The sequence below is a fragment of the Bufo gargarizans genome, chromosome 7 (genome assembly GCF_014858855.1).
Source record: "Bufo gargarizans isolate SCDJY-AF-19 chromosome 7, ASM1485885v1, whole genome shotgun sequence".
NCBI classification, from domain to species: Eukaryota; Metazoa; Chordata; class Amphibia; order Anura; family Bufonidae; genus Bufo; species Bufo gargarizans.
The window spans coordinates 8,359,320-8,382,002 of NC_058086.1; the positions used below are offsets into that span (position 1 = coordinate 8,359,320).

The 22,683-nt window shown below is 44.2% G+C and overlaps 1 protein-coding gene across 2 annotated transcripts in view; it reads left to right on the forward strand.

Annotated features, from left to right (window-relative positions):
• BAIAP2L2 (BAR/IMD domain containing adaptor protein 2 like 2) overlaps positions 1-22,683 on the forward strand; it is a 73,571-nt gene that overhangs the window by 21,954 nt on the left and 28,934 nt on the right. For both annotated transcript variants that reach the window (XM_044301961.1, XM_044301962.1), the window contains exons 4-7: positions 4,305-4,366; positions 6,931-7,002; positions 9,519-9,635; positions 21,377-21,523. In XM_044301961.1, the coding sequence (XP_044157896.1) occupies positions 4,305-4,366; positions 6,931-7,002; positions 9,519-9,635; positions 21,377-21,523 (398 nt within the window). The remainder of the gene's footprint in view (positions 1-4,304; positions 4,367-6,930; positions 7,003-9,518; positions 9,636-21,376; positions 21,524-22,683) is intronic.

Here is a 22,683-nt window from a genome sequence, read left to right on the forward strand (position 1 = left end):
CCAGGAACAAATTCTAGAACAAGCATATTAGCAAGGAAATAAAAACCAGAATATGGGGAGCTGCCAGACCATCAAGAGGACGACATTTGTTGCATACAAAAAGTAAAAACATAAAATGTGTAAAGTGTTTCCCCAATGGGCTGTTGGCTTCTTCAGACACGATAGTACAAAACTGGTAGTGGCCAGATATTTACACCCGACACAACCGGAAATTCAATGTGAATTTGGCACCAAAAATGTCAAATACATTAGATTGATGTTTATTCTTTGCACTTATATATTCCGCAGAGCTTTACAGACATTAACAGTTTATTAGAAAGTTGCAGAACTTGTAATCATACATTCAATAAGCTTGAATTGCATAAACTGGAAAGCCACATTAATTTGCATATAATACCGGTAACTCATTTGAAGTAGCAAAATTTTTACTTATCAAGTATTTCTAGAACAAAGGGGGTGAACACATGACCAGGGTAATATTTGAAGTCAGTTTCATTTATCAAATGGCGTACTTTGTTAAATTTGGTGCATCTTTCCACCTGGCTTGCGAGAAGGGATGCTTTAAAATGAAAACAAAAAATCTTTATTGAATTTCAAAATTAAAAGTGGCTGAAAATACCTCAAAATGAACAGTGTAAAGAAAACAAAAGACAAAAAAACACATTGACTGGATCCGCCTATGTGACTCCACTAAATAGTGTAACCCCCATAGAGAAGGAGCGGGGAACTCAGACACCTCTATTTCTGTAACGTTCGAAACAGTGGATAAAACGTTTTGTTTGTCTCAAGTTGTAACTGTGTGCTACCAACACTATGTGGCAAGCTACTTTCTCTCTTGCCTATATAGCTAAGATAGCAGTAAGGGTCCATTCACACATCCGCAATTTCGTTCCGCATTTATTTTGCTAAACGGAATTGCGGACCCATAGAGTTCTATGGGGCAGCATGATGTGCTGCCCGGACACAGAATTGTTGACCCTCCCTTCCGGGTCTGCAATTCTGTTCCCGAAAAAAATAGAACATGTCTTATTCTTGTCCGCAATTGCAGACAAGAATAGGCATATTCTATTAGTGGCGGCAATGTGCGGTCTGCAAAATGCGGAACGCACATTGCCGCTGTCCGTGTTTTGCAGATCCGTAAAACACATTGCGGATGTGTGAATGGACCCTAAAACTCTTGCTACGACCCTTCTACCTAGGATGAGTAATCTCAGCAACCAAAATGTACCCCCTGAGAATAAATAATTAATATCATGTGGCCATATTTCCCACATGGACTCAATTGGCTAACAGTTGTGGTGCAACATGTTTCAGCACAATATAGTGCTTCATCAGGAGCACTAAATTAGTATTTTAAGTCCTCAGCAGACAAGCGACATAGAGCGTGCCTGCCACCTCACAACATGTAGCAGCGCGTTTCGGCACTGTTGCGTCCGCCAATTCAAAGAATTTAAGCACTGAGGCTCCACCCACCTGACGGGCAGCAACCAATCATGCAGCGGAGGGACCAGAGGCAGAAGAAGCGAGAACACGTAAACTCCCTGGCTCCAATGCTGCAAGCTCCTTACAGGTACTACCCGTGACGGGGGGGGAGTGGGGGGGGGGGGGAAGGGGAGGCGATAGATGCGCTAGCCCCCCCAAAAAAGTTTATTAGGGACTACTAAGGCGGATTAAAATTATCATGGTGATTAAGTGGCTTGTAAGAAAATTAGCTCAAAAGTCCAGGCAGACACATTGCAAGCAGACGATAAAGCTAAATTGATTGCAGGAACGTGGCACACATCTTTGGCCACATAATGGCCTCGTATTAGAATTGTTGAGGTTCATTCTGGACCACAACACGTTCCTGTTTAACAATATGATTTACCACCAGATAAAGGGTGTTGCTATGGGAAGCCCCTGTGCCCCGACATATGCAAACCTTTACCTGGGAGGCTGGGAACATGATATTGTTTTCGGGGATCACATGGCTTAGGTTTATCGATGATGTCCTGATTCTATGGAAAGGGGACCCTGAATTGTTTACTGCATTTGTGCAATATTTGAACATTAACAATTGGGGACTGTTCTTCTCTTCAGAGATTCACTCTTCATCAATCACATTTTTGGACCTGACCATCTACAAAGGAGCCAACAACATGATAGGTACTCGCCTATTTAAGAAGAAGACTGCCACCAATAGTCTGCTGGAATGGGACAGTTACCATCCGGCAGTACTAAAACGGGGCATTCCTAAGGGGCAGTACCTTAGAGTGCGCCGCAATTGCTCCGCCATGTGTGATTTTCACCATGCCGCTCATGATCTATGACAACGGTTTTGACGGAGGAGTTATCCCACTGTGGTTCTTAATCAGGCATATCAGCATGCTTTGGAACAGCTGATCAGTGGGGGTGCCGGGATGTCAGACCCTCAACGTTTAGATATTAATCAATATCAGGAGCCTGAAAATCCCCTTTAATTGGGGGGATGCATGATGCACCAAAATTATTCCAAGGCACATACCACTTAATAATTCTGGCTGGTCCATGTGCCAGATATGAGAGCTATGCCAACTAGGAGCGAGGCCGCACCCTCTTTTAACAAACATGCCGAACATGGAGAAGGAGCAAAAGTCACAAAGATTTCAGGTGCTGGGGGGATAAATCTCCCCCATAGTTTCTTATCTTGTAGGGTCCATTTACACGACCATGTCCATTTTGCTAATCCACAAAACACGGACACCAACTATGTGCAAACCACATTGTGTTGTGGACCCATTGCCTTCAATGGGTCCGCAATCCGAAAGAAACTGCAAAAAATAGGACATGTAATTTGCGGCGCTGCAGCATGGACCCGGATGCACTTGGAAGGGCTTCAGTGTGTATATGGGCCCATGTAGCCATGCTGCAAAAGATAAGATATGTCCTATTCTATGCCGCAACTTGTGGATCCCGGATCCATTGTAGTTTATGGATCCACACCGCAATGCGGCGTGCACATGGCCGGTGTCCGTGACAGGGTTGTGTGAATACACACTTAGTAAGTTGCTTTGCACCTGAAAAGTACCTATATTTAGCTATATTTAGCTATTTTCACTGTTGGATCCGGTATGCACCAGGGGCACCACAGTTGGGCCGTTATGGTGTTACGGTTGTTCTATCATCTGTCTGGTTTAGATTTGCTCCCTGCAACACCTGGGTACACACCGGAGGAGAACCCTCTTGGGTATTAAAGCGACCGGACACCTGTGATGGATAACCCCCTATACATAACGTTTTTCGTGGTGTCGGTGGGCTCCAGTCTGGGTATGGCATGAGGACAATCTGGTTTCCGGGCTGTCCGTGCTGATCTGGTCTGCTATACCCTGATGTACCTTAATGTGGGTGTCCAAATACGGGTTAAGGGCATCTTTCCAGTTTTCAAGATGGTGTCCCGAGATGGGATGTGAACGGGACATGCGCCGTGATACACCTAGGCCGGATGCAATGACGCTGTGGTGACGTGGAAGCGGAGATCGGCCTTTGATGACGCACGGCGACCCGCAGCAGATACTATCCCCTTCCTGGTGCCAGGCCGCTCCGGTACAACAGTGAGTTATACACAGGATCCAGCGATCGCATAGTTGTGACTTTCTAGTTTTTCAATGTGTCCTCTGGTTCGTCTCTCAGCTCCTCCCTCGGTATGTTTTACACTTCCTGGACGCATCCACCGACTGTGTACTTGTTCAAGTATGTGATCGATGGGTCCGCCCCCCTCCTTTTTTTCACCATAGTTTGCCAATGTCTGATGCACGCACTTGATTGATGTTTTATGTTGTGTCAATATCAGATATATGTAATTGATGACATTTGCTCTATTTTCTGCACTTGTATTCCATGTAACCATGTTTATGTAATTGTTAGCTTTAAACACACCCTTTGGGTGGGACGTGATGTGATCACATGACTTGTAATTTAATTAACTCACCTATATAACTGCAGTCACTTGATTTGTACTTGTGCTTGAGAAAGGCTCAGTATTGGAGCCGAAACGTTGTACCGCAAGGTTGATTAAAGAATAATTTCACTTTTTCAAGACCGGAGTGCCGTCCTTTTTCTGGATCTATTAAGTGAGGTAAGAGGTCGATTCCCCTGGAACGTGCACCCATCTTCTCTGCCTGCAGTCAGTGCAGCCATTTTTCGTATTTATTTTTAGCTAGGTACAACAAGAAGTGTGTATGGGGAGAGAAGTCAGGAGGATATGCCTGTAAATGACTGCGAAAAAAGGCATAGCAGACACTGGCATAGTCCATTACATAACTGTGTTCTCCCTTTTAACATCACAGGTCAACTACTTATCCAGATGGCTGACAGCTGTAAGAATACAAGCGCTGGGCTCAATTCATTGGTAAGGAAATGTTGATATATATGTATATACTCTTAGAGAAATATTGTTTTCTACTTCTCTCTTACCAGTTGTACTATTTAAAGTGAATTTCCAGCTAAAACATAAAGCTTGCTATATATTAATAAAATAAAACTTAGAACTTTAGTCAAAGTTTGGTAACTATTTTTGTTTTACTTACAGATATTTCTATCCATCTAGCCATTTTTAGATGCATGGCAATATAAAGTGCAGTTATATTGCTCTGTAAGGGGATGGTAGCTCCCACCTTACAGCTTAATGTTGCTGCCAGTACTGCGTGTGCCATGTTTTAATGTTTGGCTGTATTTTATATCTTTCTTCCCTTTTTAGGATGGACAGTCTGATTTGGAAAGGGTTAATTTGATCAGCAAATGATTTATTTTATGATGGCAGTCCTGTCAGCGCTGAAGCATATTAGCTTACTAATATATTATCTTTTTCAAATTTTTTCTAAATGTCTACTTAAAGGGGTTGTCCGGGTCCAGAGCTGAACCCGGACATACCTCCATTTTCCTCCCGGCAGCCCCCCTGACTTGAGCATTGGAGCAATTCCTAAAAAACTTTCCCTAAGCTGCTATGCCCATGTGCATATCTCGATGGTAGATATGCACACGCCCACGTACCTAAGACTGTAACACACTGAACCAAACCCTCAGCTGTAGGGAAGAGGGAAAGAGACACCCAGCTCCTTCAACAACCAAAGGAGCTGGCGTCACTCTAGAGGCCTAGTAAAAACAGAGACAGAAGGAAAAAGGGAAAAGGACTTATCTAGAGATGAGTTGGAGCTGACAATCCACCAAACTTCCAGAGCTCACACAAGGCAGAACTATAACCCGCAAAGGCTATAGGGAGAGGGAGGAATAAATACCCTCACCAATTACCTAAAGAACAACACCTGGGAGGAGGTGGGATTCAGTTCAAACCCACAACAAAACAAACTGTCAGATCGAGTCACGTGCAGCAACTCTGTCAGATCTCCTCAGAACACCCACAGGGCAGGGCGTGACAGCGAAATGTTTGTCTTCCATAGCTAATAGTTTAATGGCTTGGTGGGAAACACCGTTTTTATTTATGGAAGCTAATGCTTTTTTAGACAATATCAAGTGTATGGATGCTACATAGACGATCTGTTGATTATATGGGTCAGCGATGTGGCGGACATTCCAGCTTTAGCTGAATGCTTCAATGAGGAGATAGATACAATCAAATTTAGCATTGAGGTATATTGGATGTCTGAACAGAAAACACGTTCTGATTTTACAATATTGTTAAAACAACTATTTTAATAGTTTTTCAGTATTATATACATGTTGTCTTTTCTTTTTGATGCATTGAGTGTTGGTTTTTGGTGCATTTGAGCATGTGATGCCGAAGTCTTGATTACCTGGTGCACCACATGTTTAAAGAGAGGTGAACATTCACTTTTCTGTATATCATGAGTAAGGACCGAGATTGTGGAGTCTGAAACCCGTAGACATCGTGGATCTTGTATGTGATTCATGTTTGGATAACAGTTTTTTATTGTTATTAATAAAGCTGCAAGTTTTTATGGGAAGCTGGACCACAAAAGTTTTTTCTTTGCATTTTGTAGAACGAAACGCCCGGCCCATAATAGAACAGTCCTATCCTTGTTCGTAATGCGGACTAGAATAAGACATGTTTTATTTTGCGCATACCACAGAACAGACATATGGATGTGGACAGCACACAGTGTGCTGTTTGCATTTTTAGTGGCTCCATTGAGGTGAATGGGTCCGTATTCAACCCGCAAAAAATGCAGAACTGATTCGGACTAAAATTACGTTTGTGTGCATGAGCCCTTAGGCTGTTTTCACATGGCTGTGTCTGGTCTGAGAAACATGCTGTGTGTGATGGCCATATTTTCCAGAATGACTGTGACTCATGCTAGATGAACTCACTATATTATAGTGATCTTTGATGCTTTGAGTTCCAGCCTCCCAACGGCTATACTGTCCTATACCCACAGTATCATTTCAGTACTGGACATTAGACCATCATATTAGCTGGAACTCGGAGCATCATAGATCATTGTACTGTGGGTTTAGCTGACTTGAGCCACAGAAGATATGGCCATCACACGGAATGCATTTCACAGACCACACGGCCAAGTGAAAGCAGCCTAAGGAGCCAGGAGACAAAACGGGGTTAAATGTATCAAACTGGTGTAAAGTAGAACTGGCTTAGTTGCCCATAAAAACCAATCAGATTCCACCTTTCATTTTCCAAAGGAGCTGTGAAAAATGAAAGGTGGAATCTGATTGGTTGCTATGGGCAACTAAGCAAAGGAGCTGTGAAAAATGAAAGGTGGAATCTGATTGGTTGCTATGGGCAACTAAGCGAGTTCTACTTTACACCAGTTTGATAAATCTTCCCCACTGTTTGTATTTTTTGCTCTGCAAGTTCACTCAACTGACTGAAAAACTGTGGACAAATTAGTCATTTGTTTTTTAAACCATCATCCATTAATATCAATGATACAAGATTCCTTGTTGATATGAGCCAGAATAAAAATGTCTGTTTTCTAGTTTCAGACATTACATGTCGAGATTATACAACAAATGGACAAGAACACAAAGCTGGACATGCAGTTTATACGAGTGAGTCTCATTTACAATACATATCCTGTTCTACACATCCAGTACATGTTCCCCTCCGATTCATCTTCTAATGTAAAGGTACACACTTGACAGTAACAGGCAATTAACTAAATGAATAAAAAAATGCCTAAGATGGCGAACTATTTGGGCAGATGTGGTATAAAGACACTGGGGTAGATTTATAAAACTGTAGTTGTTGCCCAAAGCAACCAATCACAGCTCGGCTTTCATTTTTCAAAAGCAGAATACAAAATGAAAGTTGTGCTGTGATTGGTAGAGTTTTTATTTTAGTCAGTTTTATGACTCTTGTTCAAAGTGTTCTTAAGACTGCCACATTGCTACATTTTAAGGTGTTCTCCCTTGACAAGACGCAGTTCACTATATCTACAGAGATCCTCTGTAATCTGTGGGCAAACCTGGCAGTAAGAGTTAAACCCCTTAACAGTAATCACGTTGATGTAGGTCATAAGCGTTAAGGGGTTGTATGGAGGGGGCTCACACATGAGTTTGTTCCAAACATGGCGGATGACGGCTGTATAATACAGATGACACGGGATAGGCGATGGTGCCGATCACGGTCAATTGACCACACAGATGCCGGTGTCCCTAGCGACTGCAGCATCTGTGGAGGTTAGGGAAGGGGAGGGGGGCTATCCTAGCAGACTGCCTGAAAAGTTTAAAACAAGTAAAAAAGTATTAAAAATTCAAATCACACTCTTTCCCAATTTTACATATAAAAATGAATTAATTTAATTTAATTTAATCAATTAAAACATAAACATAACAGGTATTGCCACTATAAAAATTAAGAAATGTTTTTCCTGCATGGTGAATGCCATTTTTCGGTCACATTGCATCCCCCACCCCATAAAAAGTTGAATAAAAACTGGTCAAAATGTTTATGTACCCCAATATGGTACCAATAAAAACAGTTTGCCCCACAAAAAACAAGCCCTCACACAGCTCTGTAGATGGAAATATAAAAGAGTTATAGGTATCAGAAAATGGCAATGCTAAGAAAACAATTTTTTTCTAAAGTTTGTATTTTTTTAAAATAGAAAAACTTGTCTCACTTCAGCAACTGGCATTTATCATGTAGAGAAAGTTAATATAAGGCACTTACTAATGGATTTTTATTTGCTCTTGTTGCTTCCTTTGCTGGCTTGATTCATTTTTGGATTGCATTATACAATCCAATCCAGTGGTTGCTGTGCTTGCATACTATAGCAAAAAGCGACAACATCTCTGGTGGCTGGAGCACAAATACGAGGTGGCCGTAATCCCTGGATATGAGCCGTGTATAATGCAGTGGAAAAATAAATCAAGCCAGCAAAGGAGGCAGTATGGACAATCACAATACATTAGTAAGTGCCTTATATTAACTTTCTCTACATGATAAATGCCAGTTGCTGAAGTGAGACAACCCCTTTATTAAAAACTATACAAATTTGGTAACGCTGTAATTGTACTGACCCACTGATAGTGAATGCAGTAATAATAAAAATAAAAAAACATTGTGGAATTTCAGTTTTTCCCGTTTTCCAGTACAGGATATGGTAAATGGTGCCATTTAAAAATACAACTTGTCCCACAAAAAAAGGCCCTCATATTGCAATGTGAATAAAAATGTGAAGAAAGGAAAAAATGAAAAGGCAAAAACTAAAATTGTCCAGGTCCATTCAAATCAATAGGATGTCTGTGTAATGTAGGACAGGACAGGTCGTCCTGAACGAGAGGCACTCTTACATCGGCTCTCATTATGGCCAAGAGAAGAGGATTCTGAACATGGGATAGCACTTTATTAAAGGGATTCTCTGGGCTTTACAGAAAAACCTGAAGTGTTCTGACCAGGCAGAGGAAAGATAGATTTGTCAGTACTTACCCCTCCATCGAGCTGCCACTGCTGCCATCTCCATAGGCTCAGACCAGCTAAGGGCTCTTGACCAGATGTGTTCCCGAGTCTTCCTGTTCGGCTACATATCCAGTATATATTGGGACCGGAGCAGTCTTAGTGCAGTTGAGACTACGTCACCTGCTGCCAGACGGAGGGGTAAGTACAGCTTAAATTATCTTTCTTCCACAAGCAACAGAACACTCCAGGTTTTTCTGCAAAGTCAGAAATCCTTAATGGGGGTATATGAAAATGGGTTTTGAAAACTGGACAACCACTTTAAAGGGAAACATATACCGGTACTTGCATTATTTGCATTTTTTTAATATACTCCACTTACTCATTTTTCTTGATTTCTAACAATTGCGATATAGGGAAAAATCTAATTCCTTGTACTTCCCCGGGTAGTTTCAGGTGTTTATGGCACTTATATGCTGTGTAAGTAGATAAGGAGACGGCAGAGGGACAATAACAATATTCTAATAGATATCAACATCCATGACGTGCTAACAGTTTGGCAGTTTTGCTCCTATGTGTAAAGGGATAACCTTGTACAACATATTTATATAGCTTTATTGCTCACGTTGAACTTGGTTTTATTATTTTATCTTCTGCTATGACATAGGACAGCCAAAACCGTTATGAAATGGAATATCGCCAGAGAACAACTACCCTTGATAAGTGCAAGGCAGACGCCTGGAAAATGGAGAGACAAAGAGACCGTAATCTGCAAAGTATGAAAGTAAGGATGACATGCAAGCATTTATTCAAACACGGCCGTCACTGCAGAATGGGCACTGCTGTCTGTTCACTAATACTTATGGCACTATCATGTAGAAGAAACCTGTTAGCACATTGATGTGGTCATTAATCTGTAGTATCAGCTCTGTGTGGTTATTGCATAGTCACCATTGCTCAGTGGGTACATTGACAGGTGGTATGTGAGAGTATAAAGAGATTTTTTTGTATTCATGTTGTATGTGCATGCAGGTATACTTGGTGCTATTTCACCCCCACTTTTTCTGGAAAGTCAGTCCACTAGATTTTGGACTATGGCTGAGGGGATTCCCATTCAATAAGCCACAGTAAGGTTTGGGAGCCGTATGTCAAGAGATAAAGCCTAATTTACAATCACCTGTCCTATTCATACCACGTTTCATGACATAGAAGTCACGTAGATGGCCAGTCTACCCTTTACCATAGGGCCCTTTTCACAGGCCGATAATTGGGAACAGAATTCCATAGGAGCATACACCAAAAAAAAACTTAGTTACTATTAATACGAAATAATGTTGTTTAAAATATTTTATTATTAAATATATAGATTACAGATAACAATATGATTTAATTACACAATGATCCAATAATTAAAAATGTATTTAAAATATATGGGTCCGTTAGTATTATTAAAATATCATGATTATGGTATCCTCATATTAATCTCTGCAAAATACCAAGAGCTATAACTGTTCTATAGCTATTATATTATATATGCAAATCAACTCTAAAGATGATATCAATATAAGCAAATGTGCAACAGTATAAAGTTCAAAAATTTGAAAAAATGAAAGTGTCATTGCAGTCATCAACTAAGTACATACAGTGACTTGCAAAAGTTTTCACCCCCCTTGACTTTTTTCGTATTTTGTTACATTACAGCCTTAAGTTCAATGTTTTGTTAATCTGAACTTTATGTGATGGATCAGAACACAATAGTCTAAGTTGGTGAAGTGAAATGAGAAAAATTTATAAATAAAACTATTGTTTAGAAATAGAAAACAGAAAAATGGCATGTGCGTATGTATTCACCCCCTTTGTTAGGAAGCCCATAAAAAGCTCTGGTGCAACCAATTACCTTCAGAAGTCACATAATTAGTGAAATGATGTCCACCTGTGTGCAATCTAAGTGTCACATGATCTATCATTACATATACAAACCTTTTCTGAAAGGCCCCAGAGGCTGCAACACCTAAGCAAGAGGGATCACTAACCAAACACTGCCATGAAGACCAAGGAACTCTCCAAAGAAGTAAGGGACAATTTTGTTGAGAAGTAAAAGTCAGGGTTAGGTTATAACAAAAATATCCAAATCTTTGATGATCCTCAGGAGCACCATCAAATCTATCATAACCAAATTGAAAGAACATGGCGCAACAGCAAACCTGCCAAAACACGGCCGCCCACCAAAACTCATGGACCGGGCAAGGAGGGCATTAATCAGAGAGGCAGCACAGAGACCTAAGGTGACCCTGGAGGAGCTGCAGAGTTCCACAGCAGAGACTGGAGCATCTGTACATAGGACGACATCAAGCCATACGCTCCATAGAGTTGGGCTTTATGGCAGAGTGGCCAGAACAAAGCCATTTCTTTCAGTTAAAAACAAAAAGGCACGTTGTGAGTTTGGGAAAAGGCATGTGGGAGACTCCCAAAATGTATGGAGGAAGGTGCTCTGGTCTGATAAGACTAAAATTTTACTTTTTGGCCATCAAAGAAAACGCTATGTCTGGCGCCATCCCATCACATCACCCAAAGAACGCCATCCCCACAGTGAAACATGGTGGTGGCAGCATCATTCTGTGGGGATGTTTTTCAGCAGCCAGGACTGGGAAACTGGTCAGAGTTGAGGGAAAAATGGATGGTGCTAAATACAGGGATATTCTTGAGCAAAACCTGTACCACTCTGTGCGTGATTTGAGGCTAGGACGGAGGTCCACCTTCCAGCAGGACAATGACCCCAAACACACTGCTAAAGCAACACTTGACTGGTTTAAGGAGAAACATGTAAATGTGTTGAAATGGCCTAGTCATAGTCAAAGCCCAGATCTCAATCTAAAAGAAAATCTATGGTCAGACTTAAAGATTGCTGTTCACAAGCGCAAACCTGGAGCAGTTTTGCAAGCAGGAATGGGCAAAAATCCCAGTGGTAAGATGTGGCAAGCTCATAGACAGGGCCGGCCTTAGGTGTTCAGGCGCCCTGTGCGAGCTAACCTTGTGGCGCCCCCCCCCCCCCCAAAAAAAAAAAAAAAACACTGCTTGTTGCTGGCATCATGGCATAGGCTGGCTGACTATCCAACCAAGTAGTTACCAGCCCTCACACCCCAAAGGCCGGTGTAATGTTATACTTCCCTAGTTCGTGAGATTTCCCTACCCTCGTCACTTCCGGTCGCACCGGACATGACGTGAGGAGGTGTGCAGCGCCGCGCAGGCGCACAACGACAGGTTAGGGAAATTTCACAGCAGAGTGCGCATGCGCCAGGAGCCTCGCCGGCGGTTAGGGTAGGGAAAAACTATGGGCCAATGCGCAGTGATCGGATGGATGTTTTCAGCTGAACACCGGCCGACACTGCGCATGCACCGGGAGCCTCACCAGCGGTTAGGGAAGGGAAAAATTACGTACGGGCCAGTGCTTTTTCCCTACCCTAAACGCTGGTGAGGCTCCCAGCGCATGCACAGTGTCGGCCGGTGTCCAGCTGAGAAAATTTGTTTCCAATGTAGTATTAATAACTAAACAATTAAATAATAAACATATTGCATTGTCTACTTACCACCAGGACAATAAGATGATCTGGACTCTGGCTGCAGTCTGGCTCTGGGGACTCCATTGTCATTCTCTCCCCCCCCCCCCCCCCCTCCCTTGTCACTCTCATTATCCCCCCTCTCCTTGTCACTCATTATTCCACCCCGCCCATCCCTTGTCACGCTCATTATCCCCCCCCCCATCACTCTCATTATTCCCCCCCCCATCACTCTCACTATTCCCCCCCCATCACTCTCATTATTTCCCCCCCCCCATCACTCTCATTATTTCCCCCCCCCCATCACTCTCATTATTTCCCCCCCCATCACTCTCATTATTTCCCCCCCCATCACTCTCATTATTCCCCCCCCCCATCACTCTCATTATTTCCCCCCCCCATCACTCTCATTATTCCCCCCCATCACTCTCATTATTCCCCCCCATCACTCTCACTATCCCCCCCCATCACTCTCACTATTCCCCCCCCATCACTCTCATTATTTCCCCCCCCCATCACTCTCACTATCCCCCCTCATCACTCTCACTATTCCCCCCCCATCACTCTCATTATTTCCCCCCCCCATCACTCTCATTATTTCCCCCCCCCCATCACTCTCATTATTTCCCCCCCCATCACTCTCATTATTCCCCCCCCATCACTCTCATTATTTCCCCCCCCCATCACTCTCATTATTCCCCCCCCCCATCACTCTCATTATTCCCCCCCCCCATCACTCTCATTATTCCCCCCCCCATCACTCTCATTATTCCCCCCCCCCACTCTCATTATTCCCCCCCATCACTCTCATTATTTCCCCCCCCCATCACTCTCATTATTTCCCCCCCCCATCACTCTCATTATTTCCCCCCCCCCATCACTCTCATTATTTCCCCCCCCCCATCACTCTCATTATTTCCCCCCCCATCACTCTCATTATTTCCCCCCCCCCATCACTCTCATTATTTCCCCCCCCCCATCACTCTCATTATTTCCCCCCCCCCATCACTCTCATTATTCCCCCCCCCATCACTCTCATTATTTCCCCCCCCCCCATCACTCTCATTATTTCCCCCCCCCCCATCACTCTCATTATTTCCCCCCCCATCACTCTCATTATTTCCCCCCCCCCCCATCACTCTCATTATTTCCCCCCCCCCCATCACTCTCATTATTTCCCCCCCCCCATCACTCTCATTATTTCCCCCCCCATCACTCTCATTATTTCCCCCCCCCCCCCATCACTCTCATTATTTCCTCCCCCCTCCCCCCTTGTCACTCTCTCTCTTCCCTCCCCCCTTGTCACTCTCTCTCTTTCTTTCCTCCCCCCTCGTCACTCTCTCTTTCTTTCCTCCCCCCTTGTCACTCTCTCTCTTTCTTTCCTCCCCCCTTGTCACTCTAGTGTACCTCTAGTGTAGCGTGGCCGAGCTCTGTTCGATCCGCGGTACAGGAGCATTTGTTTCCTGTACCCGGCCGGACTGACAGGAAGTGCACACTAAGTGAGCACTTCCTGTCAGTCCGGCCGGGTACAGGAAACAAAAGCTCCTGTACCGCGGACCTAACAGAGCTCGGCCACGCTACATTAACAGGCGCAGGCAGGATTCTTTAGAGCGGCAAGCCACTCAGGCGGCGCAGAATGAGGGGCGCCGCCAGCCGCCCCCAACTTATATAAGCAACTTTTTTTTTTTACCGCAACGGGCGCCGGGCGCCCCCTGCTGAATACTTGGGAAAACATAAGTGCCGCCTCGCCTGCCCATATTACATTGCGGGCTGTCGGCCGCCCGGCGCCCCTGTTGCTATGGCGCCCTGTGCGGCCGCACAGCCCGCACACCCCAAAGGCCGGCCCTGCTCATAGAGACTTATCCAAAGCGACTTGGAGCTGTGATTGCCGCAAAAGGTGGATCTACAAAGTGTTGACTTTAGGGGGCTGAATAATTATGCACATTGACTTTTTCTGTTATTTTATCCCATTTGTTGTTTGCTTCACAATAAAAAAATTAATACTTCAAAATTGTGGGCATGTTCTGTAAATTAAATGATGCAAATCCTCAAACAATCCATGTTAATTCTAGGGTGTGAGGCACCAAAACACGAAAAAGTCAAGGGGGTGAATACTTTTGCAAGGCACTGTAGGTGCTGATAGAATGAAATGAACAACTGGTGAGCAAAAGCTATACTGTATGAGCTCTATGTAAAGTATGCTATAAGGCAGTTAATAATACTGTACCAACCAGGTTGAAACATATTCAGTATAATATGGAACTTTGTCCATAGGAACATTGTTTCAGCTGAAAATCAACCTGTCTTGATCAGCCGACTTGCTTATTTTTTTGCAGCTTCAAAAATCATTGTTTTTCAGCAGCATGTCTCTGTGTCAACAGGATATCCTACAAACAAAATGCAAACCACTCTAACGCTGGGTTCAGACCTGAGCGTTTCTGAGACGCGCGTTTTACGCACGTTTTTATGTGCGTTTTTATGCGCGTTTTTTGCAATAGTAAACGCGCGTTTGACGCGCGTTTCTGTGATTGACTCCAGTGTTGTCCAATCAGCAAATATCCCTGTGTATATGAAGTTTGGCCAATCCTAGGGCATTGGAGGTGTGAAATTCCATGTGTGTTGGTAGAGTGTGTGGTTTGTAGTCATCATGGAATGCTATAGACGGCGACGTGTTGCGGCACTTGTTGCAGCTATCCACCTGGAACGCTTGAGGAGAAGGCGGGACAGCAGGCGACGTTTCTGGGTCCATCCTGTGATTGCGAATAGACAGGAGAGGGGCCAGTTCTGGGCACTGTATGCCAACCTCCGTGCCCATGAGGACAAGTTTTTGGACTACACCAGGATGTCCATCCACAGGTTAGTACGTATACGTGGTTGCAATGTTTTTGCAATGGTTAAGCTAAGTGTTTTGTGCTTTTTGTATAGTTAACCATGAACATTTTTTTGTTTCCCAGCTTTGACGAGCTCCTGGTTCTGTTGTCTCCTCATTTGCAGCGTCAGGACACCTTCATGCGGGACTGCATCCCACCAGTGGAAAGACTGGTCATTACTTTGCGGTAAGTAGCCTATTATTGTGGCCATTTAAACCATTTGCAGTGTGTTGTGCCATGATCTGAGTTTCGCCCTGTTTCTCTTGCTGTTTGTGACGTATGAGTGTTTGTGCGGGGGGTATGTGATGTGTATGTTGTCAACGTGTGGCATAGATATCCCATACATGCATCATGTATCCACATTTGGCCATGTTTTACCCCTCACTTTCCAAAAATAGTCCAAACAGTTGTTTCAATTTTTTTAACTTTGGTGAATGTATTCACATCATACATTTCTAAATAAAATGTGTTTAAACTGTTTTACAAACAAAGGAGCAATGTAGTATAAATAACATCAAAATATTACAAACATTTTTCGAGATAAGTGCCCTTTTTGGCTCCCAAACCCTTGAGCCGGAGAATTTCCCTCTTCTAAGTTTCTCAAAGGGTTTCATATTGCGGCCCAGAAAACTCTGCCTCGGGATCCCGCCGTGTCTCTCTGGCTCCGCGAGACTGATTGGCGGGTGGCATTTCAGTGGTGGTGATGGTGGAGGTGCTTGGGCCCGTGCTTGAAGAGGGATATGGGTATGATGTGTGTTGTGTCTGCCATGTCTCAAGAGGGTGTTGTATGTTACTTTGTGTGTATGTGTGTGCTGGGTATGTGTGAGGGTGTTGTTGTGCATGTTGGGGATGTAGTGGGCCATATTGTGGGGCATATTGTGGGCAATATTGTGGCCCATATTGGTGGCCATATTGTGCTGGCTGCTGTGGTGGCTGCTGTGGTGGCTGCTGTGGGGGATGCTGTGGGGGATGCTGTGGGGGATGCTGTGGGGGATGCTGTGGGGCAGTGCTAGACGTTGCTAGCTCATAAGGGAGGCAATACTTGTCAATGGTGTTAGTCACCTCCTCCCTTACTTTTGTTATGAGATGTCTCGGCACATGTAGCATTTTCTCCTCTAGACTGAGGAGAAAATATGCGTCGCTGCTAAGTTTTGGCACAGGATGTGCCAGGGCATCCAGGCAGCCGATTAGCCGGTCCTCCTGTCTCTCAGTTCTCCTCCTTTTATGTCGGGGCTGCCGACTTGCCTCTGGTACGGCTTGGACAGTCTGCATGGGGCTGACGAAAGTCGGAGTGGGGGGGGGGGGCTGGAGGACTCGTTGGCCCCATAGATGGGCCCGGCTCACTGTCGATTGTGCCCTCGTCCTCTTCCTCATCAGCTTGCGCCTGGCTGGGTTCCCAGCTACTATCGGTGCTGTGAAGTGGAAAATATAGGTAAGTATGTTCCCCATATGAAATTGAATGTATGTAATGTCATACCACATCCTCTCCTCAATGTGTATGCCCTTGACTCACCTCCGCATTTCGGTGCACGGTATCAAAAATGACATTTGGGCTGCATGCACATAACTGGAGCGTGCGCCTGGGGAAGATCCGCTCCTCTGCTCCTTTTGTTTGCGGCGATGGCGGATAAAGGCGTCTTTCAGGCTTTTCCATTTGCCTTTGATAGTGTTGACTATGAAAAACGAAATAAAAAGCATCCGTTAATGTCTCTTTATTTTCTTACATTTGTTTCAGGTATTTAGCTACCGGACAGTCATTGGCCAGTCTACACTTCGCCTTTCTCATTGGGAAGTCCACAGCCAGTATGATCATCCGTGAAACCTGCGTGGCAATTTGGGACGTCCTTCATCCTGCTGTGATGGCCCAACCACAGAAGGAGGACTGGCTGCAAATTGCGGATCTGTTTTTAGAATCCTGCAATTTCCCAAACTGTGTCGGCGCAATAGACGGCAAACACATCCGCGTTCAGAAGCCCATAAGGAGCGGGAGTCAATTTTTTAATTATAAAAAATATTTTTCATTTGTTCTTTTTGCGGTGTGTGATGCAAACTATTGCTTCAGATACATTGATGTGGGGTCCTACGGCAGCAGCTCAGACTCAGCTGTTTTCGGGCATTCGGCCTTTGGGCAAATGCTCAATAATAATGAGCTGGACCTCCCGGGGAACACCACACTGCCTGGGACCACTTTTCCCGCTATGCCCTTTGTTTTTGTGGGGGACGAGGCCTTTGCGCTGGGGGAGCATCTGATGAGGCCGTACTCCAGCCGGGGACTCTCCATTGCCAGGCGGGTATTTAATTACCGGCTGACAAGGGCACGCAGGGTGGTGGAGTGCGCCTTCGGGATTTTAGCGAACAAATGGCGCTTTCTCCATTCTCCCTATTTATTTAAAATTGGAGACCGCTATCTCGGCCGTGAAGGCAGCGTGTGCTCTGCATAATTTTGTCCGTCTACGGGATGGCTTTAATTTCGAAGATTCCCTCAGCCATTCCTTTGAGAGTCGTAATCAGAGCGGTGTGCGTGGGACCCGGCACGGTGCAGCTGTCCGGGACCACTTCAACGCATATTTTTTGACACCACATGGGGCGTTACCCTGGCAATTGGAAGCCATCTAAGTTTATGTTCATTTATATTTTTTGTCTGAAAAGAGTGTTTAGATATTATTTGATTTTCAAATTTGGTTGATTATGACTAGGGCTAAATGATAAATTTGGAAACGATCTTTTGTGCATTTGTTTTTTTTTAACCTATATAGTGCCCCTTGAGGATGCCCCTATAGTGGCCATCAATAGTCGCCCATTAACAAGGGTTTAGAAATATGGGCGAAATCATGTGTCCCATTTAAGTGGCCAATACTCGGCCAGTAGAATATAAGCCAAGGAGGGTGAAATAACGGATCCCATCAAGGTGCCCAATACTGGCACGTTACAAACCGAAGCACCTAACATATGCCTTGCCACCCATAGCCCACAAACAGTCTAATTCTAAAAAGTACACAATATCAATAACAACTTAGGATTCAAATCCCTCAACCCAAACTTAGGCCTACATTTCAAAATGCCACTACATTTGCGGATTGAAAGAGCGCAGTCTGGCACAAGATAGTGGAACCACTGCAAATTGAACATACTGGGCCATTGCATTGTACCAGAATGTGGGGGAGGGTGAACCAGGACAGTACTAAAAACTAAAGGGGCGAGGGGACACTATTACAACATGTAATGTGCACATCATTCTTTGTAAACTAAGGCCACTGAGTGCCCATATACAAGAACAGGGATGGTGATGCTGCGTCCCTCTAGCTGTTGCTAAAATCCCACTCCATGCATGCCTGCACAGGCTCCAGCAAGTAAAATACAGGCCAGCATTTGTGGAGGTGGCGTTTGACAACAGCTGGAGGGCTGCAGGTAGAGCTGGCCAGGGCTATGACATATAGTTGGTACACCACTGCACACAAGGAGTTTACTTTTCACATTACAACACACATGGAAATACCTTTTCCCTGTTTCACTGTCTTGGTTAAACTGCTCCAATCTGGCCAGATGCTTTTGGCAATATCCTCCCAGGCCTGCTGCCTGCTCCTCCTATTTTTGTAGTTGGCATCCTGCGTATCATACAGGCAGCGTTTGGCTTGCACCAGCCTGATGAGGTTCTCGGTGTCACAGAGAGACTCCTCCATGCTGGATTCTCTCCAAAACTGTGCTTTGCACCTGGTGTTGGGCCTTTTCCTGCATGTTGCAAAATCCAAGACGCGCGTTCGAACGCGCGTTTTATGTGTCAAAAACGCGCGAAAATCAAGCGTTGCGCGTTCCCATTGAAGTCTATGGGCCAAAACGCGCGACAAACGCCCCAAAAAAAGCTCAAGCACTTGTTTGAGCGTCGGGCGTTTTACAGCGCGATCGTACGCGCTGTAAAACGCCCAGGTGAGAACCATTCCCATAGGGAATCATTGGTTCTTGCCTGTTGTGCGTTTTACAGCGCGTAGGAACGCGCTGTAAAACGCTCAGGTGTGAACCCAGCATAAAGGCTCATTTATAGTCACTGATTGAGTAGGCAATTATCAGAAGAAACGTTAATTCCCAGTAATTGACTGCTTGTCGGTAGAGATGATGATCACCTCCACTGTATGGGGATGAGTGATGGTTATTGCTATTGCTCATCCTCATACAGATCTCTGTTTATACAGCACGATCTGCTTCCCAGACACAATGATTTAACATGCTGCATAAACTATGAATTCACCCGACGAACAGGCTGATCTGCGGCACATGGACCAATAATCAGCCCGATTATATTCCAGTGTAAATGTGCCTAAGGGTCCATTCACACGTCCGTTATAACACTCCGTTTCCATTCCGATTTAAATCGGAACGTTTTTCAGATTAATTAATTTCAATTTCCTCTGCAAAAATGCGGACACCAATCATAGTGCTGTCCGAATCACGGAATCCGTTCCGTTTTCCTATTTTCGAGTATGTGGATCCTGAAAAAAATTAAGTTTGTCCTACTTTCTTTCCGTTTTTCGGGTCTGTTGTCCATTCAAGTCAATGGATCCGCATAAATGTGGATGACATGCACAAAAACCATCCAAATCTCATCCGATTTTGCGGATCCGTTGACAGGAAAATGGATGAAAAAAAAACTGAATAACAGAAACACGGAACAGATTCGGAAGCACTTTAGTAAAAAAAAACTGAAGGTTGTACTGAAAAACGGATCCGCAAAAAAAAGGAACGTTTATCTGGAAAGGTAAAAATACTGACGTGTGAATTGACCCTTATTTCTACAAAACCATTTTATTTGTCCTGCAAAAATGCCTGGGGACAAAAACAAGAGACGCCACAGAGATGAGATCCGAAAAGTCTTTTGTCCGTGCTTTGTATGCTGTAAGGCAAGGGGTGCACAACCTTTTCTGGTCCGATGGCCTCACTGTCAGCTTAAACCAATCCCATGGGCAGCAGTAAAACATAAAGGGTTATAACCATCTGATACATTTATGGAATATGGACAGAAAATATGTCATAAGTGTCAAACACATGTAGGTAATCGTTCAGATTCCAAAACTTTAACCTAGCTAGAGAATATGGGGTCCCCTTTCCCCTGTTTGCACTTTAGAAAGGAAGAGAACATGCATGCCCTTCTACAAAAGAGTAGACGAGGTGGAGAGGTGACTATGCATGTGTGCGCCTATCTACATTGTAGTTTGAGTTTCTAGAACAGCCGAGTGTTTCACTATTCCCATAAACTGACCTGAAGAAGACCACACGTATGCATGGCCTGGCCACCTCAATATGTCATCTAATTTAAGAGATGATCACAGGGTGAACTATTAATACTTGCATACCCCTCTTATCTCTGACATGTGAGCAGCCACCAGACACAGACCAGTATGCAAGCATATATATTACCAGATGGTTATGGGCTGCACATCAGCAGGTTACGCACCTCCATGAAAAATAGCTTCATACATTTCCCTCTCTCCTCCTCCATACTCTACGGGACTGTACATTCACTTATGAAGCATTTTTCCTAAGATCTCTTAAACCCAGGTTTGTCCTTCAGACTGTCAGATGATGAATCACAATGAATCATTCCAGGGGTGTAAGATCTCACTGCCGCAGAGTCCAATGGCATTGTGCATGGCCTTGTGAAACTGTTCATCCAAGGAAACCCAAACTGTGAAGTTCCTGTACAGTTGTAGAGCTGACCTTGCTCCCAGCAGTTTGCAACTCACTATTATAGCTGCAACCATAGACACTCTACTTGTATTCCTTATTCGCTCCTGGCCTAGCACACTAGTGGATGTATCACTCTTGCTAATATAAATCTGCATTTCTGAGTTAACATTGTTGTGTATCTGTGTGACAGGATAGAGGCACAATACTTTCCAAATTCAAACACACACTACATGTGTACACTAGTAATAATGGATTAGGCTTTGCTCCACTTTGAGGAGCAAGAGAGTTCAGGCCATGGAAGCATGTGATTCATTTGGTGTCTGCTGACTCCACCTTACTTCTGTGGACTCCATAGTAGCTGCTGTGCCTGCTTCCCTAATAGTTACCCCCATGGTTATTTGTTCTTCCGTCTTCTGCAGGAAAAAGTGAACATGTTGCACTCAGACATGCTTTCATTTGTCAGAGATAGTCAACGAGCAGCAGAGCTGGAGGAGAGGCGCAGATACCGATTTCTGGCAGAACGGCATTGGCTACTGTGCAGCTCCTTAGTGCAATACCACAACCGGGTAAGACGCTTCTCCATCCTCATAGCGCTGCCACAAAATCCAAGATTGCTGAGTGTCAAGTGCAGTGGGACAGGAATGTGATCTATCAGGCCACCTGCACTCGGATGCCCGTGAACGCACATAAGATCCACACAAATTTCCATGCAGATGTATGTGCTTTTCTGCAGCATATCTGCACCAAAATCTGAAATTTCCAACAGCGTTTTTGGGTGCGGATTTGATGCAGTTTTATCGCAGATCTCATCCTTCCATTAAAAAGGGTGAAATCCGCAGCTAATACCACAAACATTATAGACGTGCTGCAGATTTTGAAATCAGCATGGCAGGTCGATTTGTGCACAGAAAAAATCTGCAAAGTGTACATGAGATTTGTGTAATCTCATACACTTTGCTGGTACTGTAATACTCTGCGTTTTTCTGCACTCTGCAAGGGAAATTTGCTCAGAAAATAATGCACAGATTCCGCAATGTGTGCAGGTGGCTTTATACTTTGAATGCACAAGTGTCAGAAAGCATAGGCTGAGGATTTGGTCAAACAGGCCAGGACAAACTGGCTTAGGGCTCATGCACAGGAACGTTTGCCTCCCATTCCATGCATTGGGGACATCAAATTGTGGTCCCCAATGTACGGGCACCTTCCTACTTGAATGGGTCCGTGATCCATCCGCACTGCAACAAAATAGAACAAGCGAATGGGTCCGCACCCGTGATATGGGCACCGACCAACAACTGTCATGTGCATGAGCCCTTAGCGTGAGTTCATATCACCCCATGTTATCTTTATTGTTCTGTTCCATACTTCAGTTATTTGATCAGTTATTTCCATCAGTTATTGTGAGCCAAAACCAGTAGTGAAGCATCCACAGAGACAGGGTATAATGGAAAGATCCGCACCTGTTCTGTGTTTTTCTGTTTCAATTATTTTAATTGGATTTTTCAACATATTAATGTACAACGAAATGAACAGTGTGCCGTCCTGAAGCCACAGCTTATGCAGTTGAGTATTACAGTGTTTTATGAAGGGTATGTTATCCAAAGTTGCCATATTTTATCCACCTTGGTGTTATGAAATACACTATAGAAGAGTAGTTTTTCATAAGTGTATGTGGTATTAAGGGTCGCCACCACCTCCTTTAGGCTCTTTCCACTGCCGAACAACC